Source organism: Miniopterus natalensis, chromosome 9 (assembly GCF_054644295.1).
Source record: "Miniopterus natalensis isolate mMinNat1 chromosome 9, mMinNat1.hap1, whole genome shotgun sequence".
NCBI classification, from domain to species: Eukaryota; Metazoa; Chordata; class Mammalia; order Chiroptera; family Miniopteridae; genus Miniopterus; species Miniopterus natalensis.
Window position 1 is genome coordinate 10,033,742 of NC_142089.1, and position 21,260 is coordinate 10,055,001.

General features: G+C 56.2%; 1 protein-coding gene across 1 annotated transcript; it reads right to left on the reverse strand.

Annotated features, from left to right (window-relative positions):
• Positions 1–2,021: 2,021 nt before the first annotated feature.
• ALPL (alkaline phosphatase, biomineralization associated) lies at positions 2,022–20,646 on the reverse strand. The gene is made up of 11 exons (XM_016214561.2): positions 20,556–20,646; positions 16,596–16,715; positions 16,173–16,288; positions 14,886–15,060; positions 13,980–14,155; positions 10,695–10,838; positions 8,659–8,728; positions 6,472–6,606; positions 4,216–4,407; positions 3,705–3,824; positions 2,022–3,009 (listed from the first exon to the last, which is right to left on the reverse strand). The coding sequence occupies exons 1-11, from the start codon at positions 20,614–20,616 to the stop codon at positions 2,744–2,746; spliced, it is 1,575 nt and encodes a 524-aa protein (XP_016070047.1). The 5' UTR covers positions 20,617–20,646; the 3' UTR covers positions 2,022–2,743.
• Between the last annotated feature and the right edge of the window lie 614 nt (positions 20,647–21,260).

Consider the following 21,260-nt stretch of genomic DNA (forward strand, 5'->3'; position numbering starts at 1 on the left):
TTCTTCCTTCTTTTTTAAAAATTGACTTTCTGGGGGGAGAGAGAAAAACATTGATGTGAGAGCGAAACATCAACTGGCTGCCTCCTGCACCAATCGAGCAACCCAGGCATGTGCCCTGACCAGAAGTCCAACTGGCAACCTTTCAGTGCAATGGGACGACACCCAACCAACTGAGCCACACCGGCCAGGGCTGTTCTTCCTTCTGGAGAAAGCATTTGAGGGCTATGGAAGTCCTTGTGCTGTGGGTACTGCCACCCTTAGTTTCTAGTTCCACAGCTGCTGATGGCTGGAGCTGGGACCCCACCAACAGTTACAATAATGGGTGATGAGAGACCTAAGGGTGCAGGAGCCCAGACTGGGTGAGGGAGGCATGGGAAAGACTTTGGAGCTACGGGTGCCTACACATCATTGGTTCCTGAACAACGTATCAGCCCATGGCCTGGGCTCAGGGGGAAGAGCCCCTTGTGCCTGGTGGGATCCGAAGCGCTCACTCTGCATTCAGGTGTAGGAATGGAGCATCAGTGAAGTTCGAGAACTTGCCCCAGTTCATGGAAACGAGAAAACGATGGAGCAGAGATGTGAAGCCTCATCTCTTTGGCTCACAGCCTTTTTAACCCATCAGTGTACCCCAAAGTTTAAGATATGGTTGGTGCCCTGTTTTTACTCTTTGAGCAACTAATGTTCCAGCACATGCCTGGGGCTTTCTCTCAGCCCTCTCAGGGAGGGGCAGGTTGGGAGGGCCAGGGTGGTAATTTTTCGGGGAGCAGCCCTTAGCCAATGAGCGATGAGAGTCGGAGAACAAGTAGCCCAGCTCCCTCGCCCCGTGGTGGGGTGCCTGTGAGGTGCATCTCCCACCGTCTCCTGGAGGCCCATCGTGGGACTGAGGCCTAGTTGCCCATAATGGCAGCTGTGAAGACACCCACTGCACAGTGCAAGATGACATATCTCTGTCCTGGCAAGAAGGTAGGTATGTAGTTTCATTTTTTATCCCAGCATCAGCTTGGCTGTATTTCCTTTTGCTAGGACTGCTAGGAAGCTCAGAGGGAAATGTGCTCAATTGCATTTTTATTCCTGAAGGATCCCCCACTTCCGACACACGGTTTCCCATCTTTCTGGGTTCATATTTAACTGGGATGTGTTATGAGCATTCATATTGGCCGCCTCGGAACCTGGTTGGTGGGAGCTTGGAAACACATTACAAACAAAGGGCGCCACTAATTGCAGGAGCTTTGGAACCAAACAGACCTGCGTTCAGATCCCTGCTCCGCACCTTGGAGGACTTTGGGCAATCACATCACCTGGGTTCCCTCGTCTATAAAGGGAGATGGTGGGGCCCAGTTCCTAGAGGATTGAGCGAGCTGAGGCCACGTAAAGCATCAAGCGCAGAGCTTGGCGGAAGGTAAATGATAAACATTGATTGCTATTATCATCATAGGGACTTTCATTCCAATGACGAGGGGAACAAACTCAGGGAACTCTGTATACCCCCAATGTCGGGTGCCATCCTGGACCCAGTACCCGGGCTGGGCAGCCAGGAATGAAGAGGTCACAGTCACTGACGAGGCTGAAGCCCTGGGCGGGCAGGTAGTGTTCACCATGAGATTCCTCAGACCTAGCAGAGGGCCTGGCAGACACTCAACATTTGTGAATGAATGAAGGGGCAGCTCCATGGGCCAGGGTGTGTGGTTCTGTTTGTGGGCGCCATGCAGCCAGGGTGTCAGGGGGCCCTTGAAGGCTACCTTCTGTGGGTTTCGGGCATAGAGGTGTTCTTTAAGCCTCACAGCAACCCAGGTGTGGGCTGTTTCCCACTTTACAGGTAAGAAAACTGAGACGAAGGGACACAAAGTAATTTGTTCCAAGTCACCCAGGTGATGAGTATTACAGCCCCCAGGCCAGGAGAAGACCCCTCCCCCTCACCCCACCCCCATGCCTGGGCCTAAGTCCAGCTCTTCCCAGAGAAATGAGCATATTTCAGTCTCTTCCTCCCTGACCACAAAGACTCAGCTCTGTCCTCAGAAATATTTGGAAATTTTTATTTAAATGTTTTGTGTTCCCTTTTAACCAACACCAAGAAGAGAATTTTTTTTTTTTGCCGTTCCAAACAGGAGAGTCGCTTCAGAGAGGAGCTGGCATGTGTGTTGGGAGCTAGGAAGTGTCCCGCCAGGCTGCTCTTCCCAGCCCAGGCCACCTGGGGTGGGACAGCCAGTCCCAGGAGCTGACTTCCTGGGAGCCCTGGGGGGCCTTGGAATGAGTGAGTGAGCAAACCCCCATCTGGAAGGGGAAGGACTTAGTCTCTTCTTCAGGCAGGGGCAGGAGCATGGCAGGGCCTGGTAGGTTCCAGAGGGAAGGAGAGGGGAGTGGGTCAGATCTGGAATGTTCCATGGAAGCTTCAGAGCCTCCGGATCTAGAGAAGTATGTTTGCTAGAAAAATAAGATGCTTTGAGAATTTCTGCAGTCTGTGCTCTCTGCCTGCCCAAGAGAAATCTACCCTGTTGGCCAAAGGGGCAGCGGGTGGGGGTGGAGGCAGGAGGCTGGGAACTGGTCTGGCCCCAGTGGAAGATTCAGAGGGGAGCAAGGCAGGCGGCAGACTTTGGTTTCCTGGGTCCCCTTTCTGGCAGCTGCAGAGGCTGTGGATGCCCCCACCTCCCTGCCCCTTGAGGCGTGGGCTGCGGGCAGTGTGCAGCGCTGGGAGAGGGAGGCTGGCCATCTGTCATGGGCTAGTGGGTGTCGGGGCCCTGGGCCTTCAGAACAGGATGCCCAGGGGGAGCAGGGCCAGCAGGAGCAGCAGCGGGCCTGGGGAGGGGCTGCCTGATGACCTGGCTGAGACACAGTGGTCGCGGTTGGCACCAATGCAGGCCGCGTAGGCCATCACGTGGGGGATGTAGTTCTGCTCGTGGACGCCGTGCAGCAGGTGGGCCATGGGGCCCTTGGCGAAGACCGCCACGTCTTCCCCGCCGTGGGTCTCGTGGCGCAGGGGCACAGCAGACTGAGCCTGGTAGTTGTTGTGAGCTGTGGGCCAGAAGAAACATTTGCAGAGCCTACCAAGGGCCTGGCGCTGTGCAGCAGCTTCTCCGTGCCCCTCCCAGGCTGGCTCGAATGCCCCATTTTACAGAAAAGAAAACTGAGGCTTAGGGCGGGGAAGGCATTTCACATGGGCCACAGGATTCAGGCCTGAGTCTGTTCTAACACAGAGGCCTGCACTCAACCCCCAGAAGGGAAAATCAGCATCACCCGAGCTATTTGGATTGGAAGGAAAGAGTCAACCCAAGAGAGGCCCTTACCATTGGCTGTACCATTAGAACCCTCGGGAGCCTCTGGGGACATCAAAACACATGAACAGCATGGAATTGGATGAACACCCCAGGAAGGCTCACGTGTTAGAATATGAGATAGCCAGTAAAAATGGCACTGTATAGCAAACACCTATTCATGCCAGGCTCCGTGCTAAGCCATCGGATCCGTTTAGTTCTTCAGACGGCCTTGGGAGCCTTTCATGGAGGAAGCTGAAGCTGAGAAAGGTGAAGTTATGGGCCTGAGGTCCCAGAGCTACTGAGCTGTAGACGGGGGTTCAAACTGAGACTGTTCTGACTCAGTCCTGGCTGCTCCGAGACCCTGGGCCTTGGCCTCAAGCCTACACTCTGATCCCAGGCCCATCCCTGAGGAGTGCCCTGTCCCCTCCCAGGCCTGGGTCTTGGCAGTCTCACCGTAGTCCACCATGGAGACATTCTCTCGCTCACCGCCCACCACCTTGTAGCCAGGCCCGTTGCCATACAGGATGGCGGTAAAGGGCTTCTTGTCTGTGTCGCTCACCATGGGGGCCAGACCTGCACAGGAAGGCAAGGATCCAGGGGTCAGGTTGGAGCACCAGGGGTACAGTCCCTTTGAAGGGCCCCGAACCACCTCCAGGAAGCCACCTTCCAAATGGACTGACTTCTCACCACCCATCCATCAGTTTTCCCTGTGCCCACATCCCTCCCGTCCATTACCCACCCTCTCTCCCATTCTTCTATCCATCCATCAGCCAGGTAGCCAGCCACCGACCCATGCACTCACCTCACTGTGCTTCCACCCTGCAGCCCCCCACCCATCAGTACATTCTCATTGAGTTGCACCCATGCCAGGCCCTGGGCTTGCTGGCTCTCCAACCCCACTCCTGCTCCCAGATGGGCAGACCCTGGGAATGCCCAGTGCCCACCCCACTGGAGGCCCACCTACCAAAGATAGAGTTGCCACGGGGGGTGTACCCGCCAAAGGTGAAGACGTGGGAGTGGTCAGCAGTGACGACGGTCAATGTGTCCTCCAGGGAGGTCATGGTGCCTGCCTGCCCGATTGCCTGGTCCATCTCCACTGCCTCATGCAGCGCCTGCTTGGCCTTGCCTTCGTGGTGCCCATGGTCAATCCTGCCTCCTTGCGACACCAAGGCAAAGGCCTCGGGTGAGGGGAGGGGAAGGAGATCTGCACCCCCAGCCCCACCACATGGGTCCCCTTCCTTTGATGGGGCACTATCACACACCAGGCGCCACGCCAGGCTCTCATGCCGCCCCTCGACCTGTACAGCAGCTCAGAGAGGGTGAGTTGCTGGACCAAAGGCCCACCCGTGGAGAGCGCACAGCCAGGATTTAAAGCAGATCCACCTGACTGCAAAGCTTGTGCTCTTTCCACCAGCCCACGCTGCTTGAAGGAGACCCTGAGACATCGGAGAGGCAGGGAGGGAGCCAAGGTCCCGAGTGCCCGCTAGGGGCCAGGCATGACAAGTGATGTCTTGTTTCCCCTTCCTAACAACCCTCGGCAGAGAGCAACGGAGGCCCAGAGCGGGGAAGTCACATGCCCAACGTAGCATTTGCTGCTTTTGATCACCTGCTTTTCCTCAGCCACTTTAAATGGTCCCCTTGGAGTGAAAAGCACAGTCTGAAAAGGTGGTGAAAGCCCTTGGTGCACAGGCAGGGCCCAGGGCAGAATTCCAGAAAGGCCTGTGGAAGCCTGCATGCCGTGATGCCTCCCCAAGGTGAGCGCGGGGGGCCTGGCGCGCAGCCTGGCTTAAAGGTTCAGCTAAGGGCTGTGCGACCTGAGGGAACGCCTCCCGTCTCCAACAGGAAGATGCTCCTGGGTGGACATTCCCAACTCTGAGGGTCCTGGGCTTGGGCGCCGGGCTCTCCGCCCTGCCCGCTAGCCTGAGCCTCACCACCTCGGCCTGGCAGCCTGGAAGGGTGGGTCCTTCCTTTGTTGTGGCTCTGGGAGCAGCTGGCCTGGCGGGCCCCGTCCTGGCCCTGCTCACAAAGAGGACTGCTCCCCGGGGAGCCCCTGCTCACCGCCGCTGGTTCTTGGCTGGTTCCTCGGCGTCAGAGGCCTGTTCGGGGCCAGGCCGAGACCGCTGGGGCCTGAATGGGAACCCCGGGGTTTGGCAAGAAAGCAGCCAAGCCGGGCTGGCGGCCACTGGCCTCTGGAGGGCGGAGGGGCCTGAGCGTCTATGGATGAGTGGGGCAAGTATTGTGCAAGTGTGTGTGTGTGTGTGTGTGTACATGAAGACAATGGCTGTTAGAACTTTGGGAGATTCCGGAAACTTTATCATGTCCTCAAACTTCCTATTGTTATTGACTAAGCTATTATGTAAATATCATCATCATCATAATGGAAACACTGAGGATGTATCCTCTGCCCAGCCCTGTTCCAAGTACTTTATGTCTCTGAACTTAATGGATGCTAATGACCCTCTGTGAGAGGGGACTACGTGGGGCCTGGTTTTACAGAAATGTACAGGTGGAGGTTCCCACAGCCGGCGGGTGGCAGCATTAGGACGAGCGCCCAAGAGTCTGACTCCAGGGCCTCACCGCAGCCCTGGGAAGCTCCATGAATGCCTGCACACAGCACTGCTGACTCCCAGAGGGTCTGGCTCTCCCAGTCTGGGCGACCTGGGATATCCCAGGGCCTGCCTTTTCCTCTCAGGGGTAGGACTCATGAACCTGACCTTGGCTCCACACGTGCCTAGTAACAGCAGATGTCCACTGTCCAGCTGGGAGGGCTCCCATGACCGACGGGCATCTGCAGAGGAGGCCCCTGGGCCTGCGTCCTTGCAGCTCCAGGCAGCTGCTCAGAGTGCAGATGTCTACTGGGCCTGTTGATTTGTCTTTTGGGAGGAGTGAAGCTGAGGGGGCTGCACCCCCCCTCCCCCAGAGCGAGGCCTCAGGGAGGAACTCCCAGAAGAAAGAAACTCGCCCCCTCTTTCAGGAAGCCTTCCTGGACTAGTAAGCCTGGCTTAATGTATGTATGTGTGATGAACAGTTTGTTGCGCTGGGAGCTTCAGCACTACCCTCTTCTCCCCCAGTCTACAACCCATCCTCCCAAAGGAATTTCCCATCATCCCCAAACTGAACAGTTCTCTCTGAGAGCTGGACCCCTCCATCCCCTGACCTCAGGGCTGTGTATCCAGAAGCTCTCGGGCAGGTGGCCCTGTAGTCAGGCCTGGGGCCCTACCTTCCACCAGCAAGAAGAAACCTTTGGGGTTCTTGCTCAGGATCTTGATGGCAATCTCCACCATCTCGGAGAGTGACGGGTCCGTCACGTTGTTCCTGTTCAACTCGTACTGCATGTCCCCTGGCTCAAAGAGACCTGAGGAGGACAGAGATGGTGAGAGTTCACGACCTGCTAGGAGGATCCCCAAGGAACCTGCGGTGTCTCAGGGAGCGCAGGTTTCCCACACACAACTTGGGGGCAATTGGAGGAAAGGAAACTCATCTGGATGGTTCTTGGCACCCAAGGTGTGCCAGGTGCTTTGGGAGTGTTGCCTCCTGTCACCCTCATGGCCATACCATGAAGAGGGGTCACCATGTCCATTTACAGAGGAGGAGACTGAGGCTCAGGGGGTCAGTCACTTGCTATTTTCAGCTGCTGAGCGGAAGATCTAGGATTCAAGTTCATCAGCCTACCCCACAGCCTGAAGGGCCCCACACACAGCACCGTGTCCCTGAGGCAGAGGACTGTGCCCTGGACTCGACAGGGCAGCATGGCTGTGTGTTTACAGTGTTTACATGTCACTTATTGGTCAGGTTTGAAGTGCACAGTTACCTGTGCAGTGAAACAACGGGTTTGGGGTTACTGAGCTCAGTTTTCTCACTATGAAATAAGGAATGATCCATTCCTTCCCCATGTTACAAGAGTCAACATGGATCAGGTTGGTGTTTTCAATTCTGGATATCCTTGCAGAACACCTTGCCCTTCCATGAGTGTGTGTACAGCCAAACAAGAGTTCCAATGAACAGAGTGCTCCCTCTGTGCCACGTGCCATTCTAAGAGCTTTGGAAACACATAGGTGCCAGCCTCCAAGATGGCACCCAATAATCCCCAGCGTGTCCCCTCCCACAGTGACTAGGGCAGGCCTGTGTATCCAATAGAATACTGCAGAAATGATGGTGTGACTTCCAGGTCTGGGCCTTCGATACTGCAGCTTCTGCTTTGCATGCTCTTGGGTTTCTGGAAGAAGCCAGCCGCCATGTTGTGAGGACACTCAAGCAACTCCAAGGAGAGATCCACGGGGCAAGGAATTGAGGCATCCTGCCAACTTGTTAGCCATACGAGTGAGCCATCTTGGAAGCCCCAGCCCCAGTCAAGCCTTTAGATAATTGCAACCTTATGAGACCCAGCCAAGCCGTTCCTAGTTCCTGACCCAAAGAAACTGTGTAAGTAATAAAAATTTGCTCCTATTTTAAACTATTAAGTTTTGGGATAATTTGATGCACAGTAGTAGATAACCTATACAGTGCATTAGATCACTTAATCCTCATGACAACCCTGGGGAGGCCCTCTCATTACCCCACTTTACAGAAGAGTCATTATTCCTACTTTATAGAGGAGAAAACTGAGGCACAGAGAAAACACTTGCTCAAGGTTGCACAGCTCATAGGTGGTAGGAACTGGACTGGAACCCAGCACTCTGGCTCTGAGATTCATGGGTGGAACTGTCTTGCTCCATGAGTGCATGCACAGCTCCACATAGCCTGTGTGTGGGACAGAGTCTGTGCCATGTGACCCAGGCAAGCAGAGGGCTATGTGTATCTGGGGGATCCTCCAGGTACCCAGCTCTGAGCCCATAATCACCAATGACACACCCAGGACCTGGGAGCTAAGCTCCTTGGGAAAGGTTTGCAGGAGATTCTGCCACCACTTGCTGGGCACATAGCCGGGTGGGAAAACGGACCCAGATGTCTGCATGGTGGTGCTCAGGTCTCATCCCACGTAGCCCAGCGCTGCCCCTGAGCCCCACCACTGCTCCTTACTCCCTGGAGAGGAGGGAGCACCCCCCCAAGACACCCAGGCTGGCTTCCGCCCTGGCCACACAGTGAGGCTGGCTCCAGGCCTCTGCTCCACAGACTGGGACTTGTCTCAGCTCTAGCCAGGGTTCAGACTTACCTGGGCCACACAGGTCGCTTTCCTTCTCTGACCTTCAGTTTCCCTGTACTCAATGTGCTATTCACCTTGCACAGCCAGCAGATTTGGGGCTGAAATTCTATGAACCAGAACCCCTTCTTCACCCCTCCCAGGTCCTGGAGCCTGAGAGCAAAGGTCCCTAAGTAGGGGAGCAGGCTGGGGCCTCGCCCCCAGGTGCTGGGTCATACCCTAGGGCACCCAGCCAGGTATCCACCACTCCAACCCGAACCCCCTTACCTAAGAGGTAGTCCACGGTGTTGGGGTTGAGGGCCAGGAGTTCGGTGCGGTTCCAGACATAGTGAGAGTGCTAGGAGGAATGGCCTGTGTCAGTTGTGCTGGGCCAGGGAGTTGGAAGGACTGACTCCAGCTGGTCCAAGAGTTTGGGCATGTATTTATTTCCTTCAGTTCTTGAACAATCCCTCCCCGAGGACCTACCATCCCTGACCTCAAGAAATGACAAATAAATAGGCAATTCTAATGCAGGGGGAGAAGAATTCTGAGACCAGGGGGCACTGTGAGCCCAAAGGCAGGATCAGGGAGGGCTCCCTGGTGGAGGTGATGTCCTAATGAGGCCCTGGAGGACAAGTAGTAATTGATCAGCCTGGGGTCAGGGAGTTAAGTTCCAAGTAGAGGAACATGGGGCAAAGAAGAGGGAGGCACAGGTCACAGGGGGCTTTGAGTGTCCACTGAGAGGTATGAGCTGTGTTCCTTGGGCCATGGAGAGCCAGGGAGGAAGCAAAGCCCTAGCTCTGCACTGGGGACCCCCTATAAGGGGGCAATAAGGGAAGTGCTGCTTCTCTAGGTCACAGAAGCCACGGGAAGAGGCTGGTTGGCTGACCTGGAGATGGCACCATTCGGGGCCTGGACTCAGGCTCCTAGCACTGCCAGGAATCAGCTGTGTGTTGTTGAGAGAGTCCCTTGCCTTCTCTAGGCAATGGGATTAGGATTAGTGGTTTTCAAACCTCAGGGGTTATTATGGGAAGGAAGTTATTATGGCTAAGAATGTGGGGCTCTGTTCCCTTACTCCCATCCCCTCCTCTGCTTCCCTGAGGTATGTTATCTCATTTAATCTCCACATCAGCCCTATGAAGTTGGGATTATTATTCCCATTTTACAGATGAGGAAACTGAGACACACAGATGACATAGCTACTTGGTGGTAAAGGTGAGACACTCTAGAACCTACTCTTAAGGCATGGTTTGCAAGGAGTGTATGGCCTATCTGGGAGCCCACAGTGATATCTGCCCAGTCCAGTGCTGTGGACTCCCTCCCTCCCCCCTGGGGTCTAGACTGAGCTCCCAGGTAAGCACCCGGCCTATGTAAGAGGGATTAAGTTCTGGTTCTACATTCCAGGTAGAGAAACTGAGGCTGGGAGGGCTACTGTCTTTCTGGCCAGGGCGGAAGCGGCTCTGGCCCAGCTTGAGCTGACTCAGAAGGAATGGAAAAGGTTCAGAGCAGCTCAGTCCCACCCCCACCAACCCCGTGGGGGCCATTCCCCGGCCCAGCCCCTGCCCCCACCTCACCCTTGGCCCAGCCCCATCCCACAAGGCCTCCCCTGGGGCGAGTCCTGGAACCCTCAGAAACCCAACCCCAGAGTGACATCAAAGTGGCTGCCAGGCTGCTCCCCACTGTCTTCAGCCCTGACCACAGTCATCCAGACCCCAGCTGCCCCGGGCCCAGCGGCCCACAGCACAGATTAAACAGTAAGAAGGCCAGAGCCGCTGGGGGAGCCAGAGCTCGGCCCTTCCCACGTTCCAGCCTGCCTTCCCCAGCACGTGCCCTCGCTCTGGCCAAAGCCAACTCCCTGTGAAGGGCTCGACCTCACTCCCTGCCACCTCTGCCTGCAGGACCTCCCAGCACTGCCTCCTGCCCACTTCCTCCCGCTCCTCAGGCCTTCTCAGGACCTCCCTGTGGTCTCCTCTCTGGGCTCCAGCAGGTCCTGGGCATCCCACCATCTAAGCACACAGCGTCCCACATTTCCTTGACCATCCGATTTATCATTTGGACCTCATGCTAGCCAGGGGCCCTGCACACAGTAGGGCTCAGGGGGACTGAATGTCCATGCAGGCTATCCCCTGGCCCACCCTCCTCCTCACTGCCTAGCTTTTCCATTGCCCTCCCCTAAAGGAAGGAATCGATTGATTACCTACTATGTAATCAATTTTGAATCCGTTGAGGTATGAATTATGGCTACATTTTAGAGGAGAAAACTGATTTGGAAAGGGCTCAAGCACCGCAGCCCACCCGCAGCCATCGGGTCCCCAAACGGCTACCTTATGCCTCGGCTTGAAGCTCTTCCAGATGTCGACGAGGTTCAGGCCGTCCAGCCTCGTGCCCCTGGCCTTCTCGTCTAGCTCGTACTCCACGTCGGTTCTGTTCTTGGGGAACATGTACTTCCGGCCACCCCCCATGATCACCTGAAGGGGACAGGAGCCATCAGTACACTGGGGTTCCAAGCCATCCAGCAGCCCCAGTGGGGACAGTGGGGACGCGTCTCCGGCCTGGAGAGCCCTGGGTTCAGGCTGTGCTACTCTCCCCGAGCCTCGCTTTTCCAGCTTGGGGAGGACACCATGGGCCCCCTGGGACTGTGTGTGGCCTGGGCTCCTGGGTGAAATACCAGAGCTGCCAATAACCCCCTCGCCTGGCCTTCCAGAAGCCCGACACAGGACTCGCACCTGTGTGAAAACAAGGCCTCTAGAGAGCGCCCCCCGCGTGTCGGCCTGAGCCCCTCGGACGGGGTGCCCTCCTGCTCGACCCGAGGCCGCAAGGGAACCCGTGCCCTGTACGCGCTTTCCAAACACAGACAAAGCTGCTGAAATCTGGTTTCTTCCCCCCAAGGCCACACAGCCAGCAGGGGCAGAGCCAGGCTGGAACCCGGGGCTCCTTCCGAGCCTGGCCCCGGGGCCCGGCTGTGTCGCAGAGCCCGTGGGGGAGCCTCCAAGGGCGGCCTGTCCCCACAGGGGCGGCAGGGTGCCCGCGGGCCAGGGAGGTCTCGGGGCAGCCCAGCCGGGAGCCTGGGCGAGCAGCGGGCCAGGGCCCGGCCTGTGTAGTCGCCGCCAGGCTAATTTTACCCACCGAGCTGCCTGCGCGGGCGGAGGGACGCGGGACTGTTTGTTTTCCTTGGGAGTCCATGTTTGAAGTCCTGACTATTTTTAAAACTGGGGCCAAGAGCATAACAGCTGCCGCCCACAGTTACCACCACACCGGTGTCCTCCTGTCACCACAGGCGTCAGCCCGGGCCGCCGCCCCTGGCTGACACCTGGGGAGAGCAGAGCCCAGCTCTGGGGAGCCTCGGTCCCCGGCCTGGCACCTCACGGCCCACTCTCTACCTTCCGCGCCATTTTCCTCCTGGGTCCCAGGCTGTGCGGGGAGTTTAGGCAGGTGGTCAGGTGGGGAGGGCGCCCCAGGACCAGCCTGGATCATGGGGAGCTGGTGGGGACATGGCTTTGAATCCTGATTCTGTCCCTTCTTGACCAAAGGCCTGTTACTTCTCTCTGAGCCTCAGTTTCCTTACCTATAAAATGGAAACAATACCCACCCCCAGGACTGTCACAGCCACGGGACTGTCACAGGAGGACATGCAGTAACGCAGTGTTCCCGGCACCCAGGGGTGGCCTCTGTGGAGGGTGTTTTGACTGCACGGGGCATTAGAGATCAGTTTCCCCAGGGGCAGGTTCCTCACTGCCAGCTCTGGCTGGCATCTCTGCGGGCGGGGCAGGCTGTGAAGGGAGGAGAAGGGGCCTCGGGTCACTGACCCCTTGCCCCCCCACACTGTTCCCACAGAACCCGGCCCCTTGGCATTTTCCGAGTGGAAATGAAGCCCCCAATCTTGCTGCCGGGAGCCTCCTCATTTCCAGCCCCAGCAGAGACTTCACACGGGCTCATTAAACTCCCAAATAACAGACTTGCTGTTTGGCTTTGGGGTTTGGGTTTGTGTCTTTCTTTCTTTCTTTTTTTTTTTGGTGTTGTTTTTTTAGCAAAAGATATTTATTTTCAGGGCGGACACCAGGATTTTTGTTTCATGTACAGCTTGGGGGCTGGGGGCTTCAGGGTGGTGGTGATGCAGGGCCCATGGGAGAGAAAAGGGTGAGGAGAGAGGCGAGGAGGGGGGCACTACTCACCGGGGACCCCCTTCCTCACCCTCGCCCTCGCTCCCCCCCCAGTGGCTCCTGAGGACCCCCCAGTCCACCCCTCACCCCCACCGGATAAATCTTCCCTTAAGCTCCTGTCCCCCTCTCAGGCTGTCCTTGCCAAATCTCTCTGAAGTGCAGCCCCGTAATTATACCCTGTGCTTGTACAACAAATGTTCTCACATCCATGACCTCATCTCGTCCTCCAGCGGCCCTAGGAGGGGGCAAGCGGGGCTCTCTGTTCTTGTTGTACAGGTGGGGAAACTGAGGCTTGGGGAGAAGTGACCTGTCCCAGGACACGAGTCAGGTCGAGGCAGCCCAGACAGTGGCTTTGCTTGGGATATACGCTCACTAAAAGGGTCAACAGGATGGTCTGTCCTAAAACGGGTGTTAATTCACTGCTAGGGAAAGGGAAGGCCTGGGTCGGTACAGGGCCCGGGGCATTTAGAAACTGGGGAGGTTGCATGGGGGGCAGAGGGTGCGTCTGGAGCCAGTGAGTTTGTCTAGTACAGACACAGAGGTAAGGGGGAGGCGGGACCCGGGGCTTCCTCCGAGCCTCACTGAACCCATTCTAGGCTCAGGGGGCCAAAGTCCCCTTGCCGCCTCCGCTCGATCCCCAGAGTAGCTAACAAGAGCCTAAGAAAGGAACAAGCCAGAGGAGAGAGCGTGGGGACCTCTCCGGACATCAGGTGGACGTGTCTGGGTGGCATGTGCTCACTCACATACACGAACCTGCTCGGTGTGTTACAGCTTGTGTTTCGGGGCAAGGACAAGTGGCTCACGCATAAATGCTACCACTTTCTCGCTCACGAGGTGTCAGGCCCTGCGCTAAACCCCACGGGGATTATTGTGTTTAGATCCTGCGGTGGGTTCACTGAGACGGGTACGTTTCACACCGGGGCTGGGAAAGGGAAGGCTCAAAGCGGGTGAGGAACTGGCCCAAGGTCACACAGCTAGCAAGCAGGGCAAAGATTTGAACCCAAGAAGTTGAAAATCGAGAACATGCACTAACCGCCGTCCACCCACCTTCCCTCCAGGCTGGGTGAGTAAGGGGGACACATACCTGTTTGTGCAAGGGGGAACGCACAGGGCAGGCACTCCCCTCAGAGGGCCACTCTGCCACCCACCTCCCGGTGTTGTCGGGGTGCAGCGCCAGGCTCCAATTTACAAAATAATCCCTGGGCGCCTGGTTCTCGAGGTGTGGTAGCGGCCACATCAGGGTTTATCCCTCAGCCCGCCGCGGAGAAATCCTACAGAGCCTCCCTGCCCCGACCACAAATCCCCTAATGGGCTGGGAGCCCTCCCAGGTGTGTGGGGAGCCAGGCCAAGCTGCTGCTCCCCTGCCAGCCTGCACCTGAGCCTCAGGCCCCCCTGAGGCCTGCCTCACAGCCCGGGGGTCCCTGCACTGGCTGCACCCCCTGAACTCGCCTCGATGTCCCTGATGTTGTGCATGAGCTGGTAGGCAATGTCCTTGCAGCCCTGGCTCAGGGCCTCCGGGGGCATCTCGTTGTCTGAATACCAGTCCCGGTCGGCGGAGTGGGCGTAGGCGGCGCTGGGGGTGGCGTGGTTCACTCGAGTGGTGGTCACGATGCCCACAGATTTCCCTGGGGTGTGGGAGAGGAGGGGTTGGCTTCACCTGGAGACAGCGGCGTCCAAGCTGCCTCTCCCTCCTAGCTAAAGACTGGCCTCCCGTTCGTTGCATGACTGTCTGGGCCTCAGTCTCCCCACCAGTATTTAAGGGGGGATGGTGGCTTCCAAATACCCTGGAAGCTCAGACACCCTGCCTCCTGTAGGACCCTTGAGCTGTGAGCACCTGGGCTGGAGTCCTCCCTTCCACTGGGGACCCTGCACAGCCCCACTCCTCCAGGAACACAGGGGCCCCTCCTAAGGGCTCTCAGGTGGTGCTGTCACCTGTGTCAGCTGGCCTCCTGCCCTGACTCTAAAGCTCCTGGGGACATGGGCCAGGGCGGCCTGCTTCCAGGAGGAAGGAAGGAGGAGACGTTTACTGAACCCCCCCAGGGCTGGCACTGGGCTGGGCCCCTTGTCTTCCTCATAGCAAGCCTATGAGGGGACTGTTTTCATGCCCATTTTATAGTGAAATGAAAAGACTCAGGGAAATGCTCCAGGACCAGACCCACACTGGAGTGGGTTCCTAAACCACCAGCCTTCCTGTCCTGGACAGGATCCCATGAATATTTCAGACTTTCAGAAGCAGAGCTGGAAGAGCACTGGAGAGCATCTTTTTTCTACCCTCTCCCCATTGTACAGTTGGGAAGACTGAGGCCCAGACAGGTCACAGAGCCTGGACCATTCCCTACCACTACCCCCACTCACCAGCGTCCTTGGCCCAGCGCAGGATGGAGGTGACCTCATTCCCCTGAGTGGTGTTGCAGTGGGAGCGCTGGGTGGCTGCGCTCACCCCCACGGTGCCCTCATTGGCCTTCACCCCACACAAGTAGGCGGTGGCGGTACCCGCGCTGTCGGGGACCTGGGCGTTGGTATTGTATGTCTGCAGGAGGGGAAGGAGGGTTGGGGATGGCCAGGCCCTGGCCCACTCTGCTGCCCACCGTCCCCCTCCAACACCACGGGGCCTGGGCATGAGGAAGACAGAGAAGCCTCCCACAGCCTTGGCTGAGCCCCGCTGCCCACTGAGGCCCCCCCAGAGCCACAGGATCACCCAGCTGCCTGCTTCCTGCCCCCACGCCCTCTGCCCTGGCAGCCAGGGCAGCAGGAACAGGCAGGAAGGCAGCTCTCCAACACATGGAAACGTTTGGCAGAGGCGTCGGGGCCGGGCCAGCTAGGGCCTCTCTCTGGGTCTGGGGCTGTAGGAGCCAGCAAGGGGGGGAAGGTGAGTCCTGGAGAAGGGAGAGAGGGGGAGGTTCCTGAAGAAAGGGGGGGGGTCTGGGGAAAGGAGTGGAAAAGTGAGAGGGGGGGCAGGATAGAGAATGGGGAGATGGGAAAGAGGCCCTCCCCCCCTTCAGACCTCTAGTAGAGACCCTGAAACTGTCCCTTCCCCACCAGCCTGAGAGCTTCTTGAAGGAGCAAAAAACATTGCAGTCAGCCTCTGCTGTTCCCCGAGAGTGTCCAGGATCTTTATTACAGAAACCACCACCACCACCGACGACACCAGTAACAGTAGCTACCACTCGACCTCAGCAATCTAATGAACTTCCCGAGCCACCTTTGGAGAGATGAATGTAAAGAACCACGTGGAAGAGAATATTCTGCATGATTCCCTTTATACCAAGTACAAAAGCAGAACAGCTAATCTGTGGGCGGGTGGGCAGGGGCTAGAGAAGCGACCGGGGCTCGGGGCACCTGCAGCTGTTGTCAGTTCAGCTTCTGCACCCGGATGCTGGCTGTACCACCTGCGGGCTGCGAAAATTCCATCTGTGCTCTGTGCGCTTTTCTCTGTGTATATTCTTCTTCCATAGATTTTTAAACATCAATGAGCAAAACCCCTCAAAATAAAGTCTTGGGAAGCAGCGGCTGCTGTTCTCATGTCACAGCGAGGCCTTGGAGACCCCAAGAGGGCCAACCGCTTTGCCAGGGCCCTTCCCTGCATGCTGCGAGCTGAGAGGCGGGAGGCTTGGGCTCAGCGGGCTCGGGGCTGGAGCTCACCTTGGAGAGGGCCACGTGCGGGAACTTGTCCATCTCCAGCCTGGTCTCCTCCCCGGGGCTGTGGTGCAGCTGACCCTTGAGGATGCGGGCGGCTGTCACCGTGGAGACGCCCATCCCTATGGAGGGGAGAAGGGGGCCTCAGCCTTCTCAGGCACCCACAGCTCTCAAGTTTGGTGCTAAGTCAGGCTGGGCAGTGGGCACCAGAGTATGGCTCTGTAAATGTGACTGGGCAGTCCTTCCCTCCCCAGACCCGCAGGGGACCGCCTGGCACAGCAGACCTCATGGGTCCACAGCCTGGCCCCCATCCTCTTAAACATGCTCCCAGGGCTCCAGCCTCTTCCACACAGCCCCCTTCACCTCTGCCTGGCTCTGTGGCCCCTACCTAAGTGCCCCATCCAGCCCCCCTCGGCCTCCAGGCCTCACCGTCTCCCAGGAACATGATGGTGTTCTTAGCCACGTTGGTGTTGAGATTCTGAAGGCTCAGGGCATTTTTCAGGGTCTGCTGAGCTTGATCTCTCCAGTACTTGGGATCTTTCTCTTTCTCTGTACAGACAGTGAGGCAGAGTTATTTGGCAGGGGGTGGGGGTAGCTTCTCATCCCCAGACTTACAGATACCCCAACCTCTCCTGCCTGAGGGCAGGGTGCCAGGACCTGGGGAGGCAGCAGTAGTTGCTCATCTGATAGTCATCGTGTGGTTTGTAAACCTATTCCAGTCCAATCTTCCAAGTAAGCTTGTGGACCCTGGATCTTTTCCCCATATCTCAGAATGAAGAAACCAAGGCTCAGAGACACGAAGCAACTGGCCCAAGGCCACACAGCACTGGCAGACACCAGCAGATCTGGGTTTCACTCCAAAGCCCTGGCTCTTTCCTTCCACCCAGTAGAGCGACATTCTGCTAAGGCAGCAAATGAATTGTGCTAGTGCGATTAGGAAGTTAATGTTTAAGCTATTCAAAAGAACAAACTACTTCCAACTGCCAGAGTCCCCAAACATCTCCAGCCATCAATTATAAACTCTGCTTGGCTTACTGATTAAAGTGGGCTCTGCAGGTACCTGACTTAGCGACGACATTAACAACAGCGCTGGAAAGTGAGACTTGTCCTTTGTTTAAAGACTCCCCTTTTGTTTAATGTACCTAATTGAAATAGATACACACAATCTCAGTCCTGTTAGGATAAATTAGCATGTTCTGAATCCCTAATCTTGAGATAAAATGGAGGCAGGAATGCTCTCTTCTCTTCCTCTCCCTCTCCCTCGCCTGTGTGTGTCCAGTAGTGAGTCCTCCAGCTGTAGTGTCCAATAGTGAGCACAACTGTAGTGCCCGACGAACCTCAATGACCTGCTTCCCCACTGTGCCAAGTGCCAGCTGTGTAGAAGGGTCACCTCCCTGAGCCTCTGTTTCCTCCTCTGCAAATGAGGTTGTTTGGACCTTCCTCTCGGGGTCTCATGAGGACTGGATTAGATAAGGCAGTGACACACCTGCCCCACAGGAGAAATTAGAAGCCCACCCCGCCCCCTAATAATTGCATTGCCAAACCTGGACTCCCTTGATTTTCTACATGGAGGCCAGGGCTTCCTGTCCCCTGGGGTCTCCTCTGTGCTTGGGCCCCATTAACCTGCGCATCAGGGCACAGAAGCCTGGAGAGGGGAGCTCCTTGGGGACTCTCTCTTCCAGTGGCCCCCATTGCATAGAAGGGAAGGCTGGCCAGGAAGGGTGGGAGGCGTCGCCCGAGGCCGTGCGTGTCGGTGGCTGAGGGCACGGTCCTCCCCCCGGGCCCAGCACCGGCCGGCTGCCCTTCAGGACAGCTGTGGGTGAAGCGCGGCTCTCCTGTCCCACAAGCGCGGCTTCCAGGCAGGTGCCAGGAGCTTCACACACAGCAGCCTGGGGGCAGCGCCCGTTACTTCCTCCAGAGGTGCGGCGATTAGAGCTGAAGCAGAAAAACAGGAAACCCACACATCTGTGGGGCTGCGCCCCTGCCTAGGTGGGCGAGGAGGCGGGGGGAAGCCGCTCCCCATCTCAAGCCTGGGACCCATCCACACTTCACACCCCTCCCAAGAGGTCTCCCTTATGCCCCCCCAATTCCTTAGCCCACCACCTTCACCCTGGCAGCCCCAGCACCACCTCTCCACTGGTGGAGTCCCCAGCTGGAGCCTCGGCCCTCCCGTCCAGCTGTGTGCCTACAGGCAGGCTCCTGCCACTGGAGTCTCTGCCCCAGGAAAATGGGGGACACAGCCACCTACAGGCAGTGCTGGCGTTAAACGAGACAAAGCCGGGGAAAGCGCCCGGCCAGTGGCCTCAATCGGGGATCGCACTGGCTCGGGGCTGGTCCCGCTTTCCCGCTTGCCTTCCTCGACGCACACCGCAGTGCCGAGGCTTTGGTCGGGGCTTCTCTGTCCTGGGTGCCATCTGGGTGGTGATGAACTTCTACCCATCCTGACCACGGACAGCCGGCCCCCGCCCTTGCCCCGCTGCCCTGCGCCTGTTGCTCCTTTGCCACACAGGTTCTGTCACGTTTGCCAAGTTCCCCGCTGCGTTTGCTCCCTGCGGGACCCTTGTCATCCTCACCAGGGCCCTCCCAGGGCTTGTCCCTCAGAACGGTTCAGTGGACGTCGAGCTGACTTCACTGTCAGGGGACTGATTTAAGCCATGACGGCTTTGGATAATTATCAGGAGGCCATTGTTTTCAGGCCAGTAAATTTCGCGTGTAAATACTCACAATACAATGCTATATAAACAGTACTTGTCAGCTTACGGTATGTACTGTATGATTTTGTTTATGCGAAGTTCAAAAGAGGCAAAACTCATCAGTGGTGGCAGGAATATATCTGGTTACTGCCTTTGGCTTGGGGGTGGGGTGGGGTGGGGTGGGGTGGGGTGGGGTGGGAGGGCCACGAGAAAGCACCTTGGTGTCCCATCGCTGGAAATGCTCGCTCTTGATCTGGGTGGTGGTTACACAGATGTAAAACTACTTTAGTGTAAGTTATACCAAATTTTTTTTAAAAAGAAAGAAAACACAGTGTTCTACCTCCGCACACGCATCGGAGTAGCTAAAATGAAACAGATCGCAAAAGCTGGATTGCTGAACTTTTTTCTGAATTGCTGAATATTTGAAGATATTTTTCATTCTGTCACTTTTCATTCTTTTCCTTTTCACCCATCTGCTCACCGTTCACCTAGGTGGGTTGTGAGTGTTGAGAAAGCAAGGACTCAGTCCCAGAGTGACCTTGGGTCCCCAAAGAGACACAGTGGCAGGCATCATGGGACTGCAGAGGGAGCGACGACCTAGGAACCCAGCAGCTCTGCTACTGACCTACTGTGTGACCTGGGAGGGCCAGCCCCTCTCTGTACCCCAATTTTCTAATCTGTTGAAATATATTCTTCCTACAAGGTCCCCCTCCCTGACAGACACAATGACTGTCCCATGTCCTTCCCACATAGCCTTAAGGAGGAATTATCTCAGCTGAGCAGGTGGAGAAATTAAGTCTCCGTGATGGCAAGTCGGGGGCGGAGGCAGGCTTCCCACCACATACTGGATGGAGCCAAGGAGGGCTCCCCTTTCTAATCACAGATACTGAAATGCTGAAAAACAAAATAAAAACAAAGACAACTAAAAACAATACAAAGCTTAAAAAAAGGAAGAAAAGAGGGAAGGGCTATCCCCAGAAATTAAGAAGAAATTAAAAGCCAGGGAGGTACACAGGAGTGGATGCTGAGGGACCCTGGGGTGTCAGGCAAGATGCAGGTCTAGGTTGAAGCTGTTTGAATGTGTATGTTTGGCCTTGGAGCTATGGAAGGGATGGGGAAAGAAAGTCAGTCATGAGAAATGTGCGCTCAGTTCCAAATCTGAGCCAGGGTTCGGTGGGTCTGAGTTTACAGCTTAAGAACCTCAAACTGAGAAATTCACATAAAACTTACCTAGAATTTATTGAAAAGTCAAATATAATCTGCACTGTAGAAACACTTCCATATGAGTCTCCAAGAGAAAACAAAAAACGAAACAAACTCTTGTGGAAGATGAGTTCACAAGCAACAATTACAAACCACAGGAAATGCTCTACTCCAGGAGTTAAGCAGACAAAACCAACAGGAGACAGTGCACCAAGACTTGGAAGAGTTTATAGAACAAGTTGTAGTTCAGATTATCAGAGAGATGAGGGGAAAGAAACACCAATTAAAGATCAGGAAAATATAAAGGGGGGAAGTGTGACCGACAGCAAAAACATGTGCAGTAGCAGAGCGGGGACTTCCAGTGCTGAACATTTGTTTCCAGCTCTTCAACACTTTGGATGGTTCTATGATCCTGAACACATACAGTGTCCTCATCCTATCCCACCCGCACCGGGTCTTCCCTGCCCTCCACCTGTGTCCCCCTCAATCCTACCTGGCACTAAGGAGGTGGTAAGGCAGGTACCAATGGCCAGCACCAAGAATGATGAAATCATGATGGCTCCAAGCCCTGCTCTCTCTCTCGAGCCCAGAGGTACAGTCCACGTGGGTGGGAGGGGTGGGCTGGCAGTGGTCAACCGTTAGGTGATGTTAACTGATGTGCCGATCCTAGAAAGAAAAAAAAGTTAAAAAGACCTGTGGCCCACAGCTCCAGAGTTCATATGTTCATTCACTTAACTCCATGGTTGGTTCATTCATTAAGCATTTGTTGAGCACCTATAACAGGCCGGGCCTGGGCAGGCCAATCTAGGTGGTCCCTCCCTCAGGAAGCTTAATCACAGTTGTAGAATTATAAATGAGTGCCATGCTGTGAAGTGGCTCCCTCCCATTTCCCAAATGAACGCCCACTTTCAGGCCATCCGAACCCACCCAGAGTTCGGTCTTTCTGTGCAGTGCTCCTCAAACTGTAGCATGGATCAGACAGAACCTCCAGGAGGGCTTGTTAAACCAGAGATTCTGCCCCCAGGCCCATCCCTGCCCAGAGATTCTGACCACACTGCCAACAAGCTCCCAGTGATGCCCCTGCTGCGTTCATGGACCACACCTTGAAAAGCACTGTTCTAGAACATCAGTCTTCAGGCTTTGAGTTACCTGTGTCCTGAGAACATTAGAGACAAAAGAAGAGTCCACCCCTTCTTAG